Below are 23,631 nucleotides of genomic sequence, written 5' to 3' on the forward strand. Positions count from 1 at the left end.
CTTCTAACTGACACTAGAGGCATATTGCCATGCTGTGCAGTATAAACACAGTCACTTTCCAGACATTACGCTCCTCAACAGTTACAGTCATTGGGGTGTATATCAATCTTCACACAGACTCTCTCATATCTGGTACTAGAGTATCACCTCCACAGTTCACTCTGTTAACTTGACCTAGTAATATTCTGCTAGAACTTCCCTCACAAAGCTGCTGAATTTACCGTTCCCATCTACCTCGAACAATTCACACTCACCTTCTCTCACCAATCATACCTCATTGACTTTCACTCCTCCCTCTCCCTGTCTATATCTTCTCCTCGATATCTCTCTTCGACATCTCTCTTCGACATCTCGCTTCGACATCCTCCTCCCGATCATTCAACACGACAGCTTCCGCTTCATCCGTACAACATGTCTTCATCCGACATGGCCTTCGTCACGAAAGACCCTGGCAAAGCCCACGACATGGAGATGATGAGAAGGCTCATAACATTGGAGGTGGAGTTGAAGCTGGAGAGAGAGCAACATACAATGGCCAAGCAGTGTATCAACTACATGGCTCTCCAGCTCGCCGGACAGCACCAAAGACATCTTCAAGATCCAGTCGCAGAAGAACACCAGACCCGCGGTAGAAGACTCGAGAGACCACACCGCATCCCCGAATTCAGACTCAGACATGAGATCGAGCAAAAAGAAGAGTTCAAGGGCGAGCATAGAGCCGAACCAGAAGATCTCCTCGACTGTGATGACGATGATGTTCAGATCCAGTCCATGCGTCCGCCTACCACATTGCCATCAAACACACCTCCCACCCCCCTCAGCCCGAACTTCGACATAGGATACAGGGCCGACTGCCATGAGTTCCTGAACCGGAACAGAAAAGGGCCCAGACTCGTTGACGACAGCGATGCAGCACAACCCACTCTTCTCACATTCGAGAACAGTGGTGTCAACCATGAAACTTCTGATCCAGATGTCGACAACGACATACAAGAGAAACTAGCCCCAGACACACCACGCGAAGAAAAGTTCCAGAAACCTCTTTCCCTCGAGAATCTTTCCGACAGGTACAAGAATAACGAACCCACGATCGATGGCATCAACGCATCAAAATGGGCCAAAGCCGAAGCCGAAAAGAGAGCCAGAGTCCAAGAGGTTCCAGGAGATCTGATGTCCTTCCCAGAAGTCGATGACCACGATGTCCCAATCGACGAAAGAGACTTTACAGCGGCCGAACTCGAAGAACCCGAGGACACAAGAACCGACGAAGAAATCGAAGCAGCAAAGCAAAAGCACGCAGCCGAGCTCCGCAGGAACCAGGCTTTGGTCATGTACAATCCAGCACCCAGCGAAGACACCCTCCGAACCGTTCTCGTCAGCGACATCCCAGCAAAAATGACAACGGCAGATGTCACAAGCATAGTATGCGGTGGCATCATCGTCAAGATTCAGGACATGCACACTACACCAATCACAGGCAGTGAGAGCATGCTGATCACCTTCCTCCGCGCCAAAGACGCCCGCAACTTCTTGAGCTACGTGAAGGAAAGCAGCAGGCCCAAATTCAGACTTCTGGAAACACCTACTTATCCAATCAACGAGATTCTCGCCGACGACATCATGTACAATGGCGTTTCACGTTGCCTGGCCATCTTCGACTTGCACAGAGACATCACACTGGCGAATCTTTGCAACGCTCTTCGTCAGTGGCCAAGCAGAGATGATCGCATCGTTAGCGTCTGCAGAGACAGACATGGCGTTTGTCATGTGGAGTTCAGATCGGTGTTGGCAGCTCTGGACGGATATTCCGAACTTCGCTACAAGCTGTCCAGACGCTTCTCTAGGGTCGAGTATGGTCGTGATCCATGTGATCGTCCGATTCCAGGCATGGTCGAGGAAGAGGAGCCGGAGAAGGCAGACAGCGAGGAGACTTCCGAGGATGGCGAGATTAAAGAGCTGAAGGACCAAGATGAGAAGGATATTGAGGTCAAGGAAGTGATCGAGGATGCGTCCAAGCACGAGCAGAAAAGAGAAGACCAGATTGAGGTCAAGGATGTCGTCGAGCACGAGCACGAGCATGAGCACGAGCATCAGCGCCAGCACGAGCCTAAGATTGAGCAGGAGTCTGAGACTACCGCAGGCGCAGAAATATCGTCGGAATCTGGAGTTGGAAGAGACGCAGATGGCTGGCCTGTCGGAGAGCTGGACTACTAGGGCGAACGGACTCAGCAGATGAGACAAAAAGGATCTAGGATGATTTCCGAGGAAGGCTGATATCTCAGCATTATGTTCTTTCTTCTTTCGCTAGATAAGCGATAACAATATCTAGCCACCAATGAACATCATATCAGCTTCCACAATCAGCCGTCGTTGTTGATCCGCAATACAAAAGTTGTGTAGGGATTTGTTGTGTGCCGGAAGCGTCTTGGTGACCTCTTGCACTCGGGCAAATTTGATGTGGTCCACAGCTACCTTGGTGATAGAGCGCGGACCTGTTCATCGGTATTTTGCACGCGCGACATTCAGGCTGCGCGAGAGCGGGTCCTTGATGAAGGCTGGGACGGTGTTGCCGGTCTGATGTTCGACCAGTGTGCTTGTTATGCATCGAGAGATGAACAAGTAGGCCAGAGGAAGTTTCGTGCAATATTGGAATGGTAGCGGTAGGGCGGGAGGGTTGTAGCTGGCGTATCATCCGATTTGTTCACTGTAGACAAACTTGTCAGCGATTTGGAACGGGGAGAAAAGAAAGACTTGATATACCCATAGGCGTCTTTGAGTTCTTTGACAGGTACCAGACTCAGATATGTGGTCATAGTCGGCACATTCCTGACAGTAGTCTTTTGCTCAATCTTCTCGAAAGCAGGCTCCTCGTCGCTCACGGCGTCGTCGTTGGCTGCATCCTTGGTGGCAGGCTTCAGCTCGATCAATTCTGAGCCGAGGGCGTTGTATTGGTAGATCTTCCGGCCTCCCTCTTTCAGGTCTCTCTTTGCGATCTCGACGATGCTGATGAGCTTGTTCGCGACGGCTGCTTTTGCGTGGAGGGCGACAATGGCAGGTTTGTTGTCGGCCGGTGTGGATTTGACGTGTTCGATCAAGGATTTCGTACGGTTGGAGATGTTGCTCGAAGAGATGACACTCAGCGTGAGGAGTGTATACCTGGCCGATAGATCAGGAGTAGTCGGAGCCATGATAGTATAGTGTATGTCTGATTGTCATGACCAAGATCAAAAAAGTTGTGACAATGGAAGCTCCGCAATCACCTTGATGATGCCAAGCCGATGACCAAACTTGATCTTCTTGCGACAACCGAACTCGACATCTTGCGCCAACATATCTCACTCGATCAGTCATGGCATCGTCAGAAAAAGAGCATCCTGCTCTTGGCCTCCTCACCCGCGCCCACGATCCCTCCATCAGCTCCCAGATCTTCCGCGAAAAGGTCCAAAATCGTCCTCTTCTCCTCCGACCATCCTCCCCCGACCCTCGCGAAGATGCCCGTAGCAAGCGCCAAAAAGCCCGTCTTGAAAAGGCAAAAGCCAACCGTAAATCGAAAAAGCCTCGTCCTTTGACCGCAAAACAAAAGAGAGAGCTGGGTGTCTATGATATTCCGAAAGAGCAGCAAAAGTACGACATCTATGTGCCTATCTGGAAGCTGTGGTGTGCATATATGCGCGAGATACTGGGGATGGAGAAGTCGCGATATGTGAATGCTGCTGGTGTTGGGCCTTTGCTTGCTAGTGCGGATTACCACGGTGCTATGGTTGATGTCGTCAGATGTCGCTGTGTGGGAAGAGTTGGGATCAGAGGAATTGTCGTCAAAGATACAAAGTTTACTCTGGAGATCATCACTCTTAAGAATGAGCTCAAGAGTATGTCATGCCAGTTTCCTAGTCCATGCGGTTGCACTGCTAATATCTTGCAAGCTGTTCCTAAGGAATATACCGTCTTCAGATTCGAAGTCCCCTTTGTCGAGGAAGATAACGACGGCGACAGCCAGATGACTGAACCGCAGAAGCCTTTCATCTTCGAACTCCATGGATCGCAATTCCAGAACAGAGCTGCCGATCGTGCAGCCAGAAAGTTCAAGCAACATATCGATCCCGACCTGTGAAAACACCTCACCTGCATTCAGGATCCAACACAACACCACATCTGTCCATGTGATGGTCAGAGGAAACCTCACGCTAGATTCAGGACTATACGGCATATCCGATTGACGTGCCGAAGCCATGCAGTTACACAGTACTGCCAGCAGCCAGCTCTTCTCAGACTCCGGGCGTGCCTAGTGTATTCCTTCAACTTGCACAAACGCGCCGCTGCAGATACGTCAACAGCTCCAGGCACAAGGTTGTAAAGTGCAGCAAAAAACATCCGGTACACGCACTATGCATGCACATTCCGTTCGGATGGTCACGCTTGTTGCTCTACAGTCTAGAAGACGCCGAGTCAGAGCGGACGGAGCAAACAGCTATGGGATGGGATCGCTCGAGACTCAGCAGTCTCTCCGAGATGATGATTCCTTGAGACAGAGCGTGCCGTCGAGAATCCAGACTTTTCACCACCTCAATTCGCACACCATACGGAGGTGTGAGAAGACACAAGCCAAACTATATCACAATATGAAGAACCAGCAATTACATAGCAATACATAATCTTCATCACCCTCACATGTTCACTCACATCTCACTTGCCATATATTGCATCTCACTTACCATAAACCCATCTCTATCCCATGATAAAACAAATCCCCACAAAACCCAAACCACGATCTCAAAGACAGGGTCGCCAGTTTCATCTTCGCCAAAAATCCCATCTCCAATCCCGCCAAGCCCATCCTTTCTTCTCCGCCTTCTCTTCCGCTTTCTCGCCCTTCTTTATTTCCGCCGCATCTCAAGGAACTTTCTCTCGCCGTCCGTCGTTGACGCTACAACTTTTTTTCTACTCTTCCACTTCAACATCACGACTTCAGATCCACCCGCCTGATACCAAAACCGATCAGTCAAGAGAGTAGTAATCACATCGCATAAAATCAGCAATCATGTCGTCCATGCGCAATGCCGTACAGAGGCGCAATCACAAAGAGCGCGCCCAACCTCTCGAACGTCAGAAATGGGGTCTTTTGGAAAAACACAAGGTCCGTTTTGCTTGCATCCCCCCTTCTTGCCACTTGATCATCACAATCACAATCCGTCTGGTGGTGTCAAAAGAATCATATACACAAGAAAAACGAGCTAGAATAAAAAAATCTAACCATAACTCCAGGACTACACCCTCCGCGCAAAAGACCACAATGAGAAAAAACGCCGCCTCAAAGTGCTCAAGGAAAAAGCAGCCCAACGTAACCCCGATGAATTCGCGTTCGGCATGATCAGCAGAACGACAAAGAAGGGTGTACAGCAATCCACCAGAGCGAAGGAGAATGGCTCGCAAACGCCCATGAGCATGGATGTTGTGAAGCTCTTGAAGACGCAGGATGCTGGTTATCTACAAACTGTGTTGCAGCAGACGCGCCGTGCGAGGGAGAAGATTGAAAAGCAGAGTGTGTTGATGTCTACCGGTGTCGATGCATCGGGATTGAGCAAGAGAAAGGTGTTTGATGAGGATGGCGAGGAGATTGAGGAGGATAACGCTCAGATGCAGTTTGACAGCGACGACGACATGGACTTGGACCTCGACGACCTGGCAGACTTGGGTGACCTTGATGGTCTGGATGATCTGGACGGTATGGATGGAAACGGCAGTGGCAGCGAGGACGGCAAGAGCGAGGAAGAAGACACCAAGGGCCTCTCAAAAGAGCAGATCAAGCAGCGACGGAAGAAGAGGCGTGCCCAGGAGGTGCTGCAGAACCATCTCGAAGCGCTCAAGGATCGCGAGCGTGACTTGTCTGCCGCTTTGACGCAACTCCAGGATCAACGGGCACGCATGAACAACACCGTCGGAGGCACCAACAAGGAGGGCGTCAAGTTCAAGGTCAGAGAGAGAAAGCGTTGAAAAGGTGGTTGATCTTGCGGTCTTGCGTCTTCAGAAGGACGGGAAATATTACATGTTCTGCGGAGGAGCGCCTGCGCTCTCACCAGGTTTCTTCGAGTTTTGCGCCTCATGCGTGCTGTTGGCTCCATCCTCATCATACAGTCCCTGTTCCTCAATGTACTTTACGACGGGCTCCGGGACCAGGTAGCGAATGCTCATGTCGCGCTTGCGGAATAGGCGGATCTTCGTGCTAGAGATGTCATTCTGCACCAGCTGTTGTACAACATGGATGTTGTCCTTCCATTGTTGCAGTGTCGACAAGGCTTCGTCGATATCGGTACCGGCTCTCTGCTTGTTGTTAGCTTTGGGTTGATTGAGAAGTGTGGTTGGCAAGACAACATACCTCGATGATGAAGGCTCCGAAGTTACTCAGGATGTAGTCGATATCCTTGGGTGCCCATACGCCAGGAGCAGACATGGTTTGAATCAAGTCCGCACCAGCGAGCAAGGCAATCTTGGCCTTCTTGGGACCTTGCGGAGTGTTGAAAGGTCCACGGGTGGTGTTGATTTCGTGCTCGAAATGGTCGAGCACCTTTGCTGTCTCAAGGTAGTCCTCATGGAGAGCCTCCCAGGGGTCAACTGTGTATATAGAGTCAGAAGATGGTAGTTAGTAATTGAACAAAGTCTAAAACGTACCACTGATCCAGCTGCTTTGCTCAACAGCCAGACTGCACATGTTGATTCTGTGCTCGGCCTTGACAAGACCGCTCTTCTTGTATGCATCACCGACGGCAGAGATGTAGGCGCCAACCACCTCGAAGTTTGTGTTGAAGCGAGCGTAATCTGCAGCCATTTCAAACATTCTCAGATGCAGGAAAGTGATTGGGCTGAAAGAACCACAAGCCACAAGTACCAAGGGTGTCCTTGAAGGATCCCTTAGTTGTGATTGCAGGCGTTCGGTAGGAAATGTGTATTCATTCATGTTCAGGGTTCCGGTAGGCGCGGCCGACATGGCGACGAGATTGGAGAGAGTGTGGTATGGGCGGCGCTCTTGGAAGATTCGGAGCGACCGGGAATGGACAGGCGGTCCCAGAGATGCTGTTTGAAGCGGTCGGACGAGTTGGCAAGTCCTGTTGGGACAGTTGAAGTGGGATCCAAAAAGCGGCCTTTGCGACAGTCGCGGCTTTGCGCCGGGCAGACAGCGGGGTGATGGCGTGGTGGGCGAGTGACTGTTGAATCGGACAAGAGTGGTTTGCCTGAAAGACGCCGTTGTATGGGATTGGGAGTGGGCGAAGGTTGAAAAGCAAAAAATAAAGGGCAGAGATTGGTCGTGTCTGCGGTGGGAAATGACTGAACTTCTGGGTGAATGGATGCGATCGAGACTCGGGATGAGGGGTTGGACGCCGTCCGTATCTTTTGCTGAAAAATCAGTATCACTTGTCCGCAGCAGAGTGACTGGGAAATCGCACGTTAACTCCGGCTTCGGTCGACTCCCAAGGCGTGAGATTGCGACCGATTTGTTGATGAATTCTGGACGATGGCTATTATATATTGTCGGATGCTTCTCTATTGGTTGTATGCTCCAGGCAGAAGTGAAATGGTTCAGTAGAACAAAGGAGTGCTCTCAGAGGTCGCTGCTGCCTTCTGAACGCTGAAGCCTTCCAAAGACATTCGATGACATCGCAATGTGCCGGTCTCACGCGGAAGCCCGTCATACACATGGTCTATCAATTTTCAGCAGCACGTGTCTGGTTTGATAGATAAGACTCGCAACAAGCCGTTCGTTCATGCTCTGTGCCGAGGTACTGAGCACTGCATGGATTTCATAGACTTGCTTCAGGTAGAATCCATCGGCCTTTGGCGATTCAACTCCTCGGTGAGACTCTCGTGCTGTGAAGGTAAGAAACATGCACAATTGAGAGTCTGGTCTCACGGGTCGACTAAGGCATGACTGTGATGATGGAAGCAAAGGATTGGTCATAGAGTACATGCATGCATGAACCCGATGTACATACTCATGCTCAATACGCGTAGGCTTCACATGGTCAATCATGAAGCCTATCTGTCGCAAAAGTTGCAAAACAAAATCATGCGCTCCAACCAATTCGAAGAACAGTCATCTCAAGTTTGAAGCAGACAAACCACCCAAAAGAATCTCCAAAACGAACAAACGAAAAAGAGATATCCAATGGAGCATCCCTTTGTCCACCGAAAACTCCAAAAAGTATCCCTAGCGAGATTCGAACTCGCGACTTTCGCATTGCATAATCTGCTCCACTGGAGCAATTATAAGAACGACACGCTAGCCGCTGCGTCACAGGGATTAATAACAACGGTGAAAATCTGAGTGTACATATTCTCTGGGCCACAGCGATGTCTTCCACGTCGCGAATCACGACCGCCTTGTCGCGGTGTCGACGGTCGCAATACTGCGAACATGTCTGTGTGTTGAATGGAATATGCTGTTGCAGAACGCTGTTCCCGCACTTAAAACAAATGCGCAGAGGATTGCGAAAATGAAGAAGGGGGGAGAAAAAATTGTCTGTTGCGAAGCAAATTGGATGAAACTTTTGGCTCGCCTAACTCCGAGCCTCACTCACTGGCAAGCTTTTTACTTCTCGAACTACTACTGAACAGGCAACGGCATTTGCTGGGATGGTGGTGCCTACGACTGAATCGTTTATGCTGCATCACAAACAGGTCAAAAGATGTAGGAAGAAGAAAGGAAGAGTTATGAATTAACAATGCGTTGGGCGCAACCAAGTTGTATGCCACCCAGGGATATCGTGATTGATTCTTATCCATGAAAAAAACGTTGTCCTCTATCACCATGCCGTGAATTACAAATCTGTACAAAAGCTGGAACCATTTAGTTTTGTCTATGCCTTCTCGTTGACTCGTCTTTCGTAATGAATCGAGGCCGGTGTCAAGGGACGTGAGAACAATGACTGTGAAAGGACGAAAGTTAGCAGTGAACAGTTGAGTTATACTGGGTGAATTCAAACTTACCGAGTAGTCAGTGTCGACAACGCCCTCACGACCCTTGAGGTTGCGGAACTTGAATGATTGGACCATGGTCACCAGAATGGTTTGCAACTGCACGTAAGCAAATTGTTCACCAATGCAGCGATGTCTACCAGCGCCGAAGGGAAGGTAAGGTGAGCTGGCACCCTTGGACACCAGACCGTAACCGTAATCAGTCTTCTCATCGTCTTCAACATTGGCAGCCATGATAGGCTTGAGGCTGGTGTATTTTTCACTGGCCTCGGCGTCCCAACGATGCGGCTCCCACAGGCTGGGCTCGGGGAAGTACTCGGAAGACTTGGAGGTAACACCGGGGGCGGCAAGGAGAACGTGGGTAGTAGGGATAACGTAGGGAGTTCCCTCAACAGGCATAGGCGACTTGACGGCGCGCATGATGCTGTGAATAGGGCTGTGCAGACGCAGAGTCTCCTTGACAACCTGAGAGTGGAGGGGCAGGCGAGAGAGATCTTCAAAGGTCAGCTCGGGGAGGTCGGCACCAAGAACGGCCTTCTGTTCGGCAAGCAACTCCTCGACAATGTCGGGGCGAGAAGCGAGGCGAAGCAGAATCCATGAGATGGAAGCGGAAGAGCTGTGCTGGCCAGCCATGAGCAGGGCAATCATCATGTGGGCAATCTCCTTGTCCGGGATCTGCTGGCCAGTCTTGTACTCGCAGTTCATCAGGTTCCAGATCATGTCCGTCTCGCCATCCTCGGGCTGTGTCTTGCCACTGTCGCGTCTAGCCTGGATAATCTCCATGTATGTTTCCGTCATCTTACGTTGAGCAGCGTCACGCTTGCGGTTTTGAGGGAGAGGAGCCCAGGGAAGCATGAAGTTGATAGGGGTGAAGCCCATGTCGAGGTCGTGGTAAAGATCGGCGAAGGTGCTGTCGAACTTGGCGCGGACTTCCTTGCCCTGGAGCGAGCGACTAGCAGTGTAGATGGTCAACTCGGCCATGGCCTTGGGTACATTCAGCTCGCCGGAATCACCCTTGAACCAGTTGGAGTTTGCGAAGAAGTCCTTGGTCTCGGCGGCGATGACGGAAACGTAGGAGCGGAGAGCCTCGGTGGTCAGGCCGAACTTGACAAACTTCTTCTGCTCCATGAGCTTGGAGTTGGGGCAGTCGTAGACAACATCGGTACCGAAGACGGGAGTGGTAAGGGGGCTGTAGATTTCTTCGGCGTTGACGTCCTTGAGCTTGCCGTTGAGGATAAAATCGTTGCCCTTGGTACCGAGGCAGACAGTCGTCTTCTTGCCTAGCAAGATGAAGGTGAACACATCGCCGTACTAAAAGCAAAGGAGGTTAGTCTGGGTGGGTTTGCGCAAGACTCAATGGGCAGCAACGGACCTGCTCGCGGCAGTTGAAGAAGAACTTGTAGGGGTCAATGCCGTAGGTGATGGTGCTGCCAATGAAGGGCACCCAGTGGAAAACGAGCGGCGGCTCAGAGCCCTTGCGACGGACAGGCAGGAGTTGCGAGAGCACATTGAGCACAATCGCGAGGGCGAAAGCTGCGCTAGAGACGATGGAGATGGCGAGCCACAGAGGCTTGTCGCCCAGGTGCGCCGAGACGACGTCAGTAACAGCGGCCAACAGTCCCATGGTCGTTGCTGAGGTTCAAGTGTGAAGGGGAATCCAATTGGGAGGGCAGACAACAAGACAATTATTGTTGACCCTGGAAATTATGGGATTATGGTCTGATCATCTCCGCCGACCGCCGCCCCTGCCCAGCCAAAGCCACTCGAAACACGCATGATGACCCGGTCCTGGTCATCATGCAATGGCTTCATCAAAACACCACGAAAACACCACTTTTTGCTTCTAGAATTTGTGTCAGTGGGAGCAAATTAATTGTCATGCTGCACAGTCTTTTCCTGTATTGGTATGTGTCCATCGAGAGCTTACAGGGGCTCATGTCCACAATAAACCAACCCATTCGAGTCCGAACAACAATTCGAGCATGTTCCCACCACGGTAGGTGCCAGAATTCGACGTTCAAAAGACACAATGTTTTTCGAAAGCTGGGACAGCCCACTGGAAGCAGCTCTGCAATAGGCTCTCTGAACAATGTGTGGTCTTTGGACTGCATTGTGCATTTAGACGGCTCTGCGCCACTGCTGTACGTGGTTCGAGACACTAAAAGATATCGTACCACATTCCCCTTTTATGCCTTGACGTCCGCCTTCTTTGCCTTCTCCTTCGCAACCTCCTCGTCTCCGTATAGTGTCTCGTCCCCCTTGCCACCCATCTTGACAAACTCATCTGGGTCTCGTTCGTGTGCCGGAACATCTTCTTTGGCGTTGTTTGTCTTCTTGTTGTGGTCTTTGTTTTGGTCCCATACCTTGATGTCGCGATCGTCTTTCTCGGTTGCTTGTGTCTTGAAGAACGTCGCGTCGTTGATAGAGCTCAGCAGAGTCCTCTCTCGGACCGGCTTTCTTTTAGAAAAGTCCAACTTGTCCATGGCTCCTGTCAGGCCGTCGGTGCTTTCCATACTGGCGCCAAAGCTCATATTTCCGTCTACACGGCCCGTAGTCCATGGGTGCTCAAGGCATTCGTCTATTGTGATTCTCTTCTCAACGTCGACTGTGAGCATCTTGTCGATAAGGTCAAGAGCTGGGTCGCCAACACTGTCCCAGTAAGGACTAGGGTAATCGAAACGTCCCATTCTGATCTGCTGGCTTAGCGTGTAGGGGTTTTCTGGAGAATAGAGCTCATCACTGAATGGTGGGAAGCCGCACAAGCAAATGTACAGTACGACTCCGAGTGACCACACGTCGACTGCTCTTGTGTATCTGCGACGATTGCCTTGCTCTAAAATCTCCGGCGCAACATACGATGGTGTGCCGCAAAGGGTGGATGTGAATGACTCTTCTCCGATGATCTTGGCAAGTCCAAAGTCGGCAATTTTGATGTTTAGGTCGCGGTCAATAAGCAGAATGTTTTCTGGCTTGATGTCACGGTGTACAATATTTCTTTCGTGCTGGAGTACAAGTGTCAGTCATGCCCGATCATGGCTGGGGGAGAAGAACAACATACCAGATACTTAATTCCCTGGAACAATTGCACAAAGATCTTACGGGTCTCGGGCTCACTGAGCTTGTGCTTGGCGACGATCCAGTTGAACAATTCGCCCTCAGGGGCAAGCTCAAGGACCAGATATACGCCGTCGCTCTCGTCAAACGTGTCCTTGAGACAGAGAACATTGGGATGTGAAACGCCCATCAACACGCCGATTTCTTGTTGCAACCCGTCAACTCTGCTCTTCTCCTCTGCAACTTGAGAGTTGGTGGTCGTTCGGCGCTTCTCAAATTTTTTGACGGCATAACGAGCTCCGCTGCACTTCTCAGTACACAGATAGACTGTAGCGAAATGGCCTTTGCCAAGCTGGCCTTGGATCGAGTATTGCTGACGGAATCCGTTGGTATCATGGATACTAGGGTATCGGAAGATGAAACGAGCGACATCAAGGATTGAAAGCTCGTCGCCGTCATAAAGATCACGTCGCTTGTTTCGACCGATAATACCATTGTTGACGTATGTACCGTTGCCCGAAAGGTCTTCGACAACAGCAATCTGATCGCCATCCTTGTTTTCGCAAAACAGTAAGCAATGGCGGTTGCTGACGGTAGGTGTCTTGATAATGCGGTCTGGTCATGGTCAGTTCACACTCTGGCGGCTCCGCTGAGCAAGAAATAGTACTGACCACATTCGGGATGTCTTCCTATCAAGTAGCCACCTGCCGGGACGCCTTTGTCTGCCTTTTCCTTCTCATACGACTCTTCTTGGTTGAGATATTCATCGCGAGGTACTGCGCTTTTACCGTCGGTGCGGCCGACCTTTGTTTGGGGTACAGGACAAGCTGCCCGGCGTCTTAGGACCAGAGGCTCTGAAACTCCGTCAAGTGGCACAAGGTAGCCCCAGACACCCTCAGCTTCCTCATCCTCGACCTCGTAGCTGATTGGTGGCGGCGGCAAGAACTGGCTGTAAGGCTGGGTGTCGGACGGAGGCGAATGCAGACCAGCAGCGAATGGAGGAGATGATTCACGCTTATCCGATGGCTGTGAGAGGCCAGTCGAGGCATCATGCTGGCCCTCGGTCGAGTTCGAAGCTACGCGCGTGTCTGGTGATGGTAGGTGGGTGGGCTGATTAATGCGAGGCTTCTTTTGCGAATCATTGTCAATTTCATCAGTCGAGGCCTGGCGTATATCAGTAAATCATCTTAGTGGTCATAGACGTAGCAAGCTGACACACTCTGCCTCTCTTCAGTGGAGTTTGTTGCTGATTCTTGTCTTCGGTGGTATGAGCCATGACGATGCGGATGGAGCGGTATGGAGGGTGGTTCAGAATGGATGGCGCAAGGAAAACAATACAGTGTGATGGATACGTGTACTCGAATGATTGAGGAGCTGCTACATGGAGGTTGCTGAGAGGGTGAATCTGATGAATAATGCAGCTCGTACCTTTTGGCTACTGCACTTGCGACCAAACTATGATCGAATCGCCAAGTAAAGCAGCGCCCCGGATAACTTTATCGACCCCGAGTGCAACGAGACGGACCCGATCGCTGTTAATTCCCGACAAGGCCATCTCTCTTGACTGGTCGACATTTATGTGCAATGGAAAAGGTTTCCGCTTTTCCCTACCTGACAGAAGACGAGTTTGTCAAGGCTTGCGAAGACGTCCAGGCTCGGCTGCCTGACAGCGCCCTGTTTGCTGGAGAGCCGCCGTGCCTGCGCATCACCCGACGCTTGGCTTCGGCTTGTGTCGCTGACGCCGATCATCAGGAACAGCTTGAAACATATGTCGAGGCATTCGAAGACGATGATGAAGAAGCCATAGTCAAACAACCTCAAAGCGAGACGATTGTCACTGTACAATATGATGTCTTGCTATCTCCCAGCTACAGAGTACCGGTTGTCTACATGACGGCCAGCCCTCCGCTGCCTGTCTCCCACTTCTTTGACCTTGTCGTGCCGCATCACTTCCAAGACGCTATGCGCGAAACGGGCGTTATGGGAGCCTTGTCAATGACGGTAATTGCATACGCTGCAGAGCCAGCTTCTCGCGCTGACTTGTACTGGCAGGACCATCCCAACACTGGCATGCCCGCATACTTTGTACATCCGTGTCGTACTGCAGATACAATGTGTGCCACAGGAACAGCTGGTGTCCAGATCCAGGATTATATGCTTGTTTGGCTGGGTATCGTTGGAGCAAGTGTAGGATTGAATGTGTCGAGCACAGACTTGCGCCGTGCATGATTGAGCGCATTTACTCCGAGTCACTCTCTTCCATGGCTTCGTCGTCCATATCCATAGGGGCCTCCTCTTCTTTCTCATCGTCGCTCTCATCCCTTGGTCGTTTCACGCCAGCAGTCTGGGCAGGCGCACCGGCGGCAGAGTCGAGCGTTGGAGGTGGGGCCAACGGGGCAGTGGCACCGGGCGCGGTCGAAGCACCAGGAGCACCAGAGAAGATTGACTGCTGTAGACTGTTTGGCTGGGCTGCGGCAGGGGCTTCTGGTGGAGGGGGCTGCTTGTAGGTGCCGTCAAGTTTTGCGAGGGTGTCAGACTTTGTGGCTGCATATGTGATTTTCTGAAAGTTATGGTCAGTGATGTCAGAATGCAAGGCAAAGCAGACAATGAACATACCATCTCCTTGCCAAAGAACTCAAAGCCTTGCAAAGATCGCATGGCTTGCGTGCTAGACGAGACATCGCGAAACAAGATGTGGGCCTGGCCACGCATCTTACTGGTCTTCATGGCGACAATATCGAGGATGGATCCATAGACGGAGAAGAGCATGTACAAGGCGCGCTTGAGGTCATCCTTCTGGAGCTTGTCGGGCAAGTTTGAGCAGTACAAGGTGTGATTGGGACGGGCGCCTGTCGCCGGAGCAGCCTTGGAAGCCATTGTAGATGATGCGATGAAGATGGTCGAACGCCGGAAGGTCAAGGTATGGAGGGTGATGTCTTCCGAGTCGCGCAAAAAGTGGTAGCGAGCGTCTGTCTCGTCGGCATCGGCGTCGCAAAGCGTGAGGCAGCTGCGGAGGCCATCTTGGCGGCTTCGTCACTGCCTGCGGAGCTGCATACCAGCGATACCACCTTCCACTCCGTATCCAAACACTCGACATATACCCAACATTACAGGCAGTAGAGAGAACTCCTGCCAATCCATCCGCCATGGCCGCTCCTCAAGTACACCACCTCTTCAACCACCCAATCGCGGACCACTCCTTCTCGGCCGATCGCAAGACACTCGCTGTTGCCAGAGACAACACGGTCGAGCTGTACTCGGCCAATGCCTCTCGCTTCACCCTCAACGACGAGCTGCGCGGCCACGACAAGCTCATTACCGGCGTCGACATTGCCCCCAACTCGGGCAAGATTGTCACTTGCTCTCAGGACCGCAATGCATACGTCTGGGAGCCCTCGAATGGCTCATGGCGCCCCACCCTCGTCCTTCTTCGCATCAACAGAGCCGCCACATGCGTGAGATGGTCGCCCAACGAGGCAAAGTTCGCTGTCGGCAGTGGTGCTAGGGTTGCTGCTGTCTGCTACTTTGAGGAGGAGAACGATTGGTGGGTGTCCAAGCACCTGAAGAAGCCCCTCCGCAGCACCGTCACCAGCGTCGGCTGGCACCCCAACAGTGTCTTGGTTGCTCTGGGCAGCACCGATGGCCATGCTCGTGTCCTCAGTGCCTTCATCAAGGGTGTTGATGAGAGACCCGCCCCCTCTGTTTGGGGTGAACGTCTACCCTTCAACACCATCTGTGGAGAGTTCCTGAACCAGACAGCCGGTATGTGATCTCACTGCTCTTCCCCTGTGATAGTACGAGTCACTAGCTAACAAGTCTCCTCGCAGGCTGGGTCAAGAGCGTCGCCTTCAGTCCCTCCGGAGATGCCGTGGCTTTCGTTAGTCACGACTCGACCATGACTGTCGCCTATCCCGCCGGAGAAGGTCAGCCTCCTCACGCTGTCATCAACATCAGTACTCAAGTCCTACCTTTTGCTGATCTCCTCTGGATCGCTGAGGGTGAGATCATTTGTGCTGGATATGTAAGAAAACAAGACTTCTATTCTCTAGTATATTCTAAGCTAACATGCCCTCAGGATTGCGAACCTTTCCGCTTTTCTGGTTCTTCATCCGGATGGTCGCTTGTCGGATCCCTTGACAGTACCTCGAAGTCCGGCTCTGCCAATCAGCGCGAAGAGTCTGCTCTCAATATGTTCAGACAGATGGACCTCCGTGGCAAAGCTGTTGATGACACGCAGCTCAAGACTGTCCACCAGAACTCTATCAGCACTGTCCGCGCTTACGCCGGTTCTCCCGATGCCGTCAGCCAAATCAGCACCAGCGGTGTAGATGGTCGCGTCGTTGTTTGGAACCTGTAGATATGCCTTCGATAACGATATAACAATACTCTCATGATTCTCTCCTGAATATCCCGATCATTCTTCTTCACTGACGTCTGCTTCGGGTCCTGGAGGTGGTGCGGGCTCTCTCTTCCCTCTGACCGCCATCTCTCCACGGTCACGGGACCAACTACCTTGCTCTGGCCTAACTCTGGCCTGGAGATGGTTGCTCGTTCTTTGTCCGCCAGAGTTCCTGACAATCTGGTGGCTCGGCTGTTGTCTTGCTGATTCGAACGTTCTGTTCGCTCCAGACACGGTATGCGTCGGACGCTCGGTCCTGTGAGCGTTCCTAGTGGTTGAGCTCTTGTTTCCACCCAGAGGGTTTCGAGGGGCCTGCCGTTTCGAATTGTGGACTTGCTCAACAGCCTGTGTCTGAGCCTTTCGTTTGGAATTGCTTGCCTGAGGTGGGTCCCTCTGTGATGTCTTGTCGGCGGACTCGCCATCAGAGCTGTAGCCGGAGTCCGCACCATTGCTTGTGTTTAGCGGTCTTCGAGATCTGCCGTCCACATTGTTCGGTCTCAGATAGAGATGCTTGTATATCTCCATGGATCCCGAGTACTCCACACTGGCCTTGCCGTCCCTATCCATTGCAAAATCGTAATTCATCATCCATTCATGACTACCACTTATCTGCGCTTCGACAAGTTCTCTGATGCCACAACGGCTCAGAGATCCACACTCAATGAGTCCCTCACGGATTTTCTTGTACTCTTTTCCACCGTTGCAGTACGAACGACCATTGCCCTGGAACTGGCCCCTCACGCTGTCCGTCAGGTTGTCGATATCAAGATTGTTGAGAAAGTCCTCGTAATCGTCGGCATCCTTGGACTCGGAAGGGGTTGGCGAATTGTCTTCAGAAAAAGGAATGCCCGCCCTGTCGCACCTCAGCTTCTTGTTTCTGTGCTTCCAAAAGTTCTCAACTTGTTTCGTGTTCCCAGGTCGAGGCTTCGGCGGCGCAATCACTCCGCAAACAGTTCGTTCTCCGCTAGGTCTTGAATCATCCTTGACCATGTCCAAGTGTGGTCGCCAGTCGCGACCTGGTGTCACATGCGACTCGCCGGGTCAGTTAAGGTCGCGCAAGTGATCACAGGGTGACTTACTCCCTTTCTGTGGTGGCGTCCCCATCCCTCTGGCACGTTTTGCATGCTGTCGTATGGTGCAAGATGTCGCCGTCGCAGCGAGGAGAACGCGTTCTGGTATGAAAGACGCGTATCTACTCATGTTCGTCAATCATCGCGGCCTCCAGCCTCCCGAGACCTGCAACAAGTCGGTGCATGCGACTACTGCGAGCTAATTTAATTTATGAGCATGCGGTCTGCAGGCTCATATATTTTTCTGAGCGGAATACGCGAAGACCGCGTCAATTTCGTGTCCGATCTTCCGTCATTATCGATAGCTCAACTTTTTTTACCTGGACGCCAGTCACAGGAAGTGCTGCGTTCTCGGTACACAACCAGATCATTACATGCTTGACAACCTACACAATCGAGATCACTCTACCATCTTGTGTCGTCTGGCATTCCTCGTTCAGGGTGTAACTTGTTGCCGATCAACAGGTCTATATAACGCACGGGCGTATGAGCGAAAGCCCACAGTCCACCTAGACCCACAAAAGCTCCGTCTGGTAGTCGTAGTACGCGAGCATGAAGACCTCAGGCAGGGATCACCCTCGAATTAGCATTGTCTTCTCTTTCAGGTAGGGGTTGCTCTGGAGACCAAGATGTCGTCCTTCTGTTTACATATGGATGCGATCGCGTCAGTCGAGGTATTGTTCACGAGCCAGACCTTTGTACCTTGACAATCTCCATCGCCTTCTGTATTGTTTCCAGCTTTATGATAGTATTGGGAGTTTCTGGAGTCATGTCATTGCCAAATGCCAGCTTGAAGACTATGTCAAGTGCTCCTCCAAAGAAACACCGCACTTGGAAGAAGAAGAAGCCGCACCAGTGGGTAGACGACCCAGAATTTCGCGCACCTTTGCACAAGAACGTACGTTTCAGAGAGCAATTACATGGTTGGCAAGAGCTGACTGCATCAAGTCTTTCGCAAAGCCGGCACCAGCGACCAGTCTGGCTGAATGGGACGAAAGTCATGCTGACCAAGTGCCTTTGACATATGCTTCGAGCGGCAAGCGTAACCTCAGATCAGAACTTGTTCGTGAACATATATGGCCTATGGCAAGCAGGTGTTCCATGAGGAAAATTCGATGGATCTGGATATACCACAACAAGGACTGCCACGACTTGGCTCCTTATGCATTCTCCGAACGCAAGACACCCTATTGGGAATACAAAGATGTGACACTTCCAGTTCCGGTAATTCCCACTCATCCTTTGGTCGTGTAAAAGCATCTTTCTGATAGACAGATGCAGGCCGAAACAGAATCAACTCCCCAAGACCCGCCCACCCACAACCCACCCAACCAAATGCCACAAGAGAATCCCAAGCCCGGTAGCTCTACAGATTTTGCTGTCGTCATAAAGGACGAGCCGGACGTGCGCGTCGTCAAGCAAGAGAGAGAAACCACTGCCAATGTCTGCGGCATGGAAGCCGCAAACGAAAGTTTGAGCGCCGTTCAGCCTTTCCACATCCCACAGCCTGGCTTCCCTGGAATACAAACCAACCTCTCCGAGCCACAGGCTGGATCTCTTGGATTACGGGAAGATCGTATCCTGGACACCGACTCGCGCCCAAGGCAGCTGATTCTCGAGGAAATGGCCCCCATTGTTAGTCGTTACTATGAGCTCTGGGCAAAACTCAAGTCTATTCATGCTTTGGAACAGATTCAGAAAGATGTAGTTCAGCAGCCCTTTCCACTACAATCCTTGAACATGCCTGCGCCTATGCCAGGTCATCAATGGCACGAACACATGAACGCCCTCGGTCAATCAGCACTTCCATTCTTACCACCGCATCCGGATCCACAACCTCTTTATTCGCCAAACATACCCATGACAAATGCAGTGTCCCCGCAGGTTGGCCATTCTCGATCTCGACAGACCGTTGGAACTGTTGAGCACAAGACCGCACCTTGTTCTGATACCGATGGCTCTGATGACTCTGATGGTTGTCCTGACCCGGTCGAGCTTCTGGACAACGGAAACTCTTCCGTCCGTAGCTGTTCCAGTTGCGATGATGATGATGAGGTTTCGTCGTCTGCGCCAAAGCAATCTTCTTCTACTGCAAAGCGCCGAGACAAACAGATTAAGGACAAACACCACAGCGCAAAGAAGCGATCGCATGGTGACAAGTCTCCGGACAGAGTCAACACCAATGCTCCTCGCCATGTCAAGAAGAAGTCAATACAGGAGCGCAGTGTACAGTCGGATGGCTGCACGTCCTCGAACAATAACGCAGGCAAGCTTAAGCGAAAGCGCGAGGATGTTGCTTCGGGTGTTGAGGGAAACTCTGACGACAACTCTTCTTCCGATGCAGAGACCAGCCAGCAGCGCAAGAAGGGTTCCGCCAAGGTAGACGAGCGTCCTTCGGCATCGAGCAAGCGCAAGACCGAAGAGCGCAAGGTCTGCTCCAAGTCGGAGAATACTACTACTCCGAAGGAGACCTCCAAGAAGAAAAAGAAGGCGAAGTCTTCTCATGACCGCGAACATTCCCAACAGCATCCAAAGAGCAAATCTAAAGCGGTATCACGAACAAAGGCCAAATCGGAACCGCCTAGGCCTGTGAAGACCGAAAAGCGCAAGCCAGAGAAAAGTAAGAGGGCTGATGGTCAGGAAGCTTACGACAGCATGCATCCCGACAGAAGAAGTCTGATAGAATTGAGCTGAAGGAGATCAAGAGCCCACCTCTTGGTGCGAGTAACAAGAAAGGTGAAAATGAGGCTAAAGAGGAAGCGTAAAAAGTGTACATAATCGTAGGAGCTCATATCTTTGTAGAAACATGCTTTACACAATAATTCAAGTTGACCTTTTGTTGATTTTCGAGGGGCTCGAAAAGTTCCAGGATTTGCCCATCAAGGTGTTCGGACGGGTACATAAAAACTGCAGCTGCTCGTACAGAGAGCGTCGTTTGTTTGATGGTACATAATTTGGAAAAATGGATAGCCAAGCATGTACATGTGTAGTCGAAATACCTTCGTGTGTCAAGGTGGTGAAGTCGTCTTTCATTCGTGTTTTCCCTCGCTCCTTCCAATTCTCCAATTTTGCACAAAGCTGCAACCACTTTTCGAAATCCGTGTCTGCGTGTCTGCGCTTTCCACAAATTAGTTTCTCTGCAACCATCGCTGATTGTTTTTGTTTCTTTGTCTGCGCACAACCAAATGCGCGTTTCCAGCAAGAATGGCTTCTCGTCCTCCTGATGGCGTGTCTCATCCGCAGGAGATTATTGCTGATCCCTATGATTCTCCCACAGAAGCGGTATGGCTCTTCTCGACCTTGATTAACGCGCACCAAGGCTGACAAGGACAGAATTTCGAGGAGGTGCGCCGAGTATACGCCCTGACAACTTGGATACGGGACCATCCCGACGAGGCGCCCAATGTTCTCGGAAAGAACAACGCACGGCTGAGCAAGCCTGAGGCCCGCCTCACTATCTGGCCTCCTGGAGTAAGACATACAGACTCTCAGCTGAGGGCCATATGGAAATTCTGCAACCCATTGTGCTGGCAATTGGCACCTTACGGTAAGCTTCTTAATCTGCCTGTATTCACAATGCGGAAGGTCCAGCTAACAAGAATAGCCTTTAGGTCTGGACTAAGACCATATGACGAGTTCTCATGGGTAATGCATGCCACCAGGAAGCGCTTTCCATCGAATCGAAACACCGTACCCAGACCTGCTATCAACACACAGCCTCAGCACCCACCTACTTCAACGATCGTTCGCGGCATTGACACTTCAGCCTCAAGCTCAACAGTAGTTGATTTAACCCCGACAGCAGGATCTCAGAATCATCAGTCGCTCCCACCAGCTCCAGCGGCACAACCTCCAGCCACTACATCCAGCATAACACTACCAACTCCAGTTCTTCAGCGTAGAACAACCCTTCCAAGAGATACAGCCAGTGACACAAGACAATGTGTCTCTAGACCTGCCAGCATCTCCGCTTCCTCGGCCACATCAAATGTTCCGTCATATCTTTCACTGCCATCTACGCCAACGCCGACACCTAGAGAGAATGCACAGCACACTCCCTCACAGTTCGCTCACTTGACTTTCCCACAATCAAGTATCACTGTGGACAGTGCTCCATCACAACGCCCATACCAACATTCCTCATGTGCTTCTTCACATCCGGGAATACCACGATCTGGTCGTCCTTTTCTGCCACCATTTCCTCTCCCTCCAGGACCTTGGAATCCCTCTATGTGGAACGGCAACTTGCCATTTCTCCCTCCACCTCCTCCACCCCCGCATCTTTGGGCCTCACTATTGAGAAATGTCAACTTACCACCTCCACCACCTCCTCCCCTCGCCTCGGCTCCCTTGAACACCACCCCCAATGCGGCCTACCTCCAGCAGCGCCCTCGCCACACCTCTGACCACCCAAGTTCTCCAACCGTTACCCAAACTCGTCCATATGATTCTGGATCTTACACCATGCCTGTTCGCTCATTCGATCAACTCATGGCAGGAAACGACAGACGCGATGGCTTTCGGAGAGATAAGACATCACACGAACAATCTCACAGCCCAAGACCTACAGGCACCGCACTCTCGACTCCACAGTCGCTGCATATTGAGACAAAGCCTTTGCGAGAACTTGAGATTCCACTTCTTCCTGCATCCAGAAATGCTGCGGTATTGGCCGCATCTTTTTCCCGCCCAACCGTGGATACTATCGATGCCGACACCAAACGCGATCTGAAAGTGACCACCTCGCGGGGAGATGCAGGCGAGTCTGAACATCACCAAAAGGGCAAAGGACGAGCGGATTTGATTGATAAGTCGACACCTTGTGCAATACCGATATCTGGAAACATTCCGCCAGTTGTAGCAGAGAATACCCCAGCTTCTCAGTCTCCAGCCAACTCACGTTTGAGCAGCAACTTGACAACTCGCATTCCAGGCTTGAACTTCGCTGATCGGGAGATGCAAACGTCGGGCCAATCAAAAGCATTTGGTAAACAGCCTCTGAAGGGTACCATCACGTCAAATGCCGCAACTTTCCCTTCATCTCTTCCGACTGAAAGGCAGAACAAGAGCGCTGCTCGTGATTGCAAGAGCTGCAACAGAAAGCACGCGGGAGATTGTATCCCTGTTTGCCTCGACTGTGCTAAGAGACACCTAGGCATATGCCAGCCTTGCACCTTCTGTCCTCACAGACATGTCGGCACTTGCCATTATTGCGAAAAGTGCGACCGTCGACACGTTCAACAATGTCGAAAGTGTGACAACTGTAAGAGCTGGCACGTGGGTCAGTGCTTGTGGTGTAACCGATGTCAAGAGAAACACAAAGGACCATGTCCTTACCTTATTCCTCCTCCAAGGCCCCAGCTCTTCAGCAGTAGTCTGGGAAGACCAGACGCATTGCCCGTGAGGGAGACCTTGAAGGCTAGACAGCAGCCAGATGCGTTAGTAGAGATCGCAGCTAAGCCCGACAAAAAGCCACGGGCATCAACCAAGACCCTTGAGAACAACCATATCTCAACAAGGACCGACCCAACTACACCAGCTGATGCCAACGATGCCAACGATGCTAAGATCATCATCTGCTGCAAGACATGCGGTAAACATCACGAGCAGAACAGACAGCCATGCGGATGCGGAAAATGCCATATTTTCAAGGAAGGAAATCCTCGGAACATGTGCGATGACTGTGACAAATGCCATCGTCGTGGTAAATGCACGGAGAAGGGGAAAGATGTCCGAGCAGAAAAGAAGCGCAAGGCTGAGGAAGAAGACGTCAAGCCGGCTGTCTTGCCTAACCGCTCTGGACTTGCAGACCGGCCCAAGAAGAAGTCTCGAAAGTCATCGAGTATTGGAACAAAAGGTGATCCTATCCAACTCGATTCTGAATGATGAGGTTCAACAGATTATCTCACACTCACGATGGATGGGACGGGTCCGCCGCTGCGGTCCTTTTGCTCGATCGCACTTACTGCAGTACAAGTTGCTGAGATGATTTCGCCGGGGCATCCTCCCGTAGACCCTTTGCTTCTACTCAACATGGAGTCAAACTTCGAACAAGCAAAAGGTGGAAATGCCAACTATGTAGATAGAATGGCTTGATCCGAAAACACGATGGCTTTGCATGCAATACAACTACTCGATATC

General features: G+C 51.4%; 13 protein-coding genes across 13 annotated transcripts; 7 read left to right on the forward strand and 6 right to left on the reverse strand.

Moving 5' to 3' along the window:
- Positions 1–426: 426 nt before the first annotated feature.
- Positions 427–2,214, forward strand: M438DRAFT_272420 (uncharacterized protein; the record flags this gene model as incomplete). The annotated part of the gene is made up of 2 exons (XM_029900565.1): positions 427–1,986; positions 2,122–2,214. 2 exons carry the CDS (start codon positions 427–429, stop codon positions 2,212–2,214), a joined length of 1,653 nt encoding a protein of 550 aa, XP_029761232.1.
- Positions 2,215–2,688: 474 nt separating this feature from the next.
- M438DRAFT_334880 (uncharacterized protein) lies at positions 2,689–3,188 on the reverse strand (the record flags this gene model as incomplete). The annotated part of the gene is made up of 2 exons (XM_029903761.1): positions 2,689–2,704; positions 2,761–3,188. 2 exons carry the CDS (start codon positions 3,186–3,188, stop codon positions 2,689–2,691), a joined length of 444 nt encoding a protein of 147 aa, XP_029761233.1.
- Positions 3,189–3,349: 161 nt separating this feature from the next.
- Positions 3,350–4,111, forward strand: M438DRAFT_272682 (RNase P/MRP, p29 subunit; the record flags this gene model as incomplete). Its single annotated transcript, XM_029900579.1, has 2 exons — positions 3,350–3,869; positions 3,924–4,111. The coding sequence occupies 2 exons, from the start codon at positions 3,350–3,352 to the stop codon at positions 4,109–4,111; spliced, it is 708 nt and encodes a 235-aa protein (XP_029761234.1).
- Positions 4,112–5,038: 927 nt separating this feature from the next.
- Positions 5,039–5,991, forward strand: M438DRAFT_334882 (U3 small nucleolar RNA-associated protein 11; the record flags this gene model as incomplete). Its single annotated transcript, XM_029903762.1, has 2 exons — positions 5,039–5,134; positions 5,263–5,991. The coding sequence occupies 2 exons, from the start codon at positions 5,039–5,041 to the stop codon at positions 5,989–5,991; spliced, it is 825 nt and encodes a 274-aa protein (XP_029761235.1).
- A 24-nt stretch (positions 5,992–6,015) lies between these two features.
- On the reverse strand, positions 6,016–7,306 carry M438DRAFT_205945 (Nucleotidylyl transferase). The gene is made up of 3 exons (XM_029899374.1): positions 6,667–7,306; positions 6,374–6,609; positions 6,016–6,318 (listed from the first exon to the last, which is right to left on the reverse strand). The coding sequence occupies exons 1-3, from the start codon at positions 6,980–6,982 to the stop codon at positions 6,040–6,042; spliced, it is 831 nt and encodes a 276-aa protein (XP_029761236.1). The 5' UTR covers positions 6,983–7,306; the 3' UTR covers positions 6,016–6,039.
- A 1,543-nt stretch (positions 7,307–8,849) lies between these two features.
- M438DRAFT_272704 (14-alpha sterol demethylase Cyp51B) lies at positions 8,850–10,591 on the reverse strand (the record flags this gene model as incomplete). Its single annotated transcript, XM_029900580.1, has 3 exons — positions 8,850–8,918; positions 8,980–10,278; positions 10,340–10,591. 3 exons carry the CDS (start codon positions 10,589–10,591, stop codon positions 8,850–8,852), a joined length of 1,620 nt encoding a protein of 539 aa, XP_029761237.1.
- A 562-nt stretch (positions 10,592–11,153) lies between these two features.
- M438DRAFT_334885 (Pkinase-domain-containing protein) lies at positions 11,154–13,297 on the reverse strand (the record flags this gene model as incomplete). Its single annotated transcript, XM_029903763.1, has 4 exons — positions 11,154–11,969; positions 12,026–12,636; positions 12,693–13,185; positions 13,241–13,297. 4 exons carry the CDS (start codon positions 13,295–13,297, stop codon positions 11,154–11,156), a joined length of 1,977 nt encoding a protein of 658 aa, XP_029761238.1.
- A 267-nt stretch (positions 13,298–13,564) lies between these two features.
- M438DRAFT_318162 (uncharacterized protein) lies at positions 13,565–14,250 on the forward strand (the record flags this gene model as incomplete). The annotated part of the gene is made up of 2 exons (XM_029902780.1): positions 13,565–14,022; positions 14,074–14,250. Exons 1-2 carry the CDS (start codon positions 13,606–13,608, stop codon positions 14,248–14,250), a joined length of 594 nt encoding a protein of 197 aa, XP_029761239.1. The 5' UTR covers positions 13,565–13,605.
- Positions 13,843–14,979, reverse strand: M438DRAFT_345248 (RNA-binding domain-containing protein). The gene is made up of 2 exons (XM_029905406.1): positions 14,638–14,979; positions 13,843–14,581 (listed from the first exon to the last, which is right to left on the reverse strand). The coding sequence occupies exons 1-2, from the start codon at positions 14,896–14,898 to the stop codon at positions 14,261–14,263; spliced, it is 582 nt and encodes a 193-aa protein (XP_029761240.1). The 5' UTR covers positions 14,899–14,979; the 3' UTR covers positions 13,843–14,260.
- A 188-nt stretch (positions 14,980–15,167) lies between these two features.
- M438DRAFT_334888 (actin-related protein 2/3 complex, subunit 1) lies at positions 15,168–16,378 on the forward strand (the record flags this gene model as incomplete). The annotated part of the gene is made up of 3 exons (XM_029903764.1): positions 15,168–15,783; positions 15,849–16,042; positions 16,097–16,378. The coding sequence occupies 3 exons, from the start codon at positions 15,168–15,170 to the stop codon at positions 16,376–16,378; spliced, it is 1,092 nt and encodes a 363-aa protein (XP_029761241.1).
- Positions 16,197–17,495, reverse strand: M438DRAFT_206058 (uncharacterized protein). Its single transcript, XM_029899375.1, has one exon. The coding sequence runs from the start codon at positions 17,408–17,410 to the stop codon at positions 16,436–16,438; it is 975 nt and encodes a 324-aa protein (XP_029761242.1). The 5' UTR covers positions 17,411–17,495; the 3' UTR covers positions 16,197–16,435.
- A 1,611-nt stretch (positions 17,496–19,106) lies between these two features.
- Positions 19,107–20,323, forward strand: M438DRAFT_345252 (uncharacterized protein). Its single transcript, XM_029905407.1, has one exon. The coding sequence runs from the start codon at positions 19,114–19,116 to the stop codon at positions 20,182–20,184; it is 1,071 nt and encodes a 356-aa protein (XP_029761243.1). The 5' UTR covers positions 19,107–19,113; the 3' UTR covers positions 20,185–20,323.
- A 264-nt stretch (positions 20,324–20,587) lies between these two features.
- Positions 20,588–23,567, forward strand: M438DRAFT_206291 (uncharacterized protein). Its single transcript, XM_029899376.1, has 3 exons — positions 20,588–20,772; positions 20,824–21,037; positions 21,095–23,567. Exons 1-3 carry the CDS (start codon positions 20,695–20,697, stop codon positions 23,374–23,376), a joined length of 2,574 nt encoding a protein of 857 aa, XP_029761244.1. The 5' UTR covers positions 20,588–20,694; the 3' UTR covers positions 23,377–23,567.
- The last annotated feature ends 64 nt before the right edge of the window (positions 23,568–23,631 follow it).

This window comes from Aureobasidium pullulans (genome assembly GCF_000721785.1).
Source record: "Aureobasidium pullulans EXF-150 unplaced genomic scaffold scaffold_8, whole genome shotgun sequence".
Classification (NCBI taxonomy): Eukaryota; Fungi; Ascomycota; class Dothideomycetes; order Dothideales; family Saccotheciaceae; genus Aureobasidium; species Aureobasidium pullulans.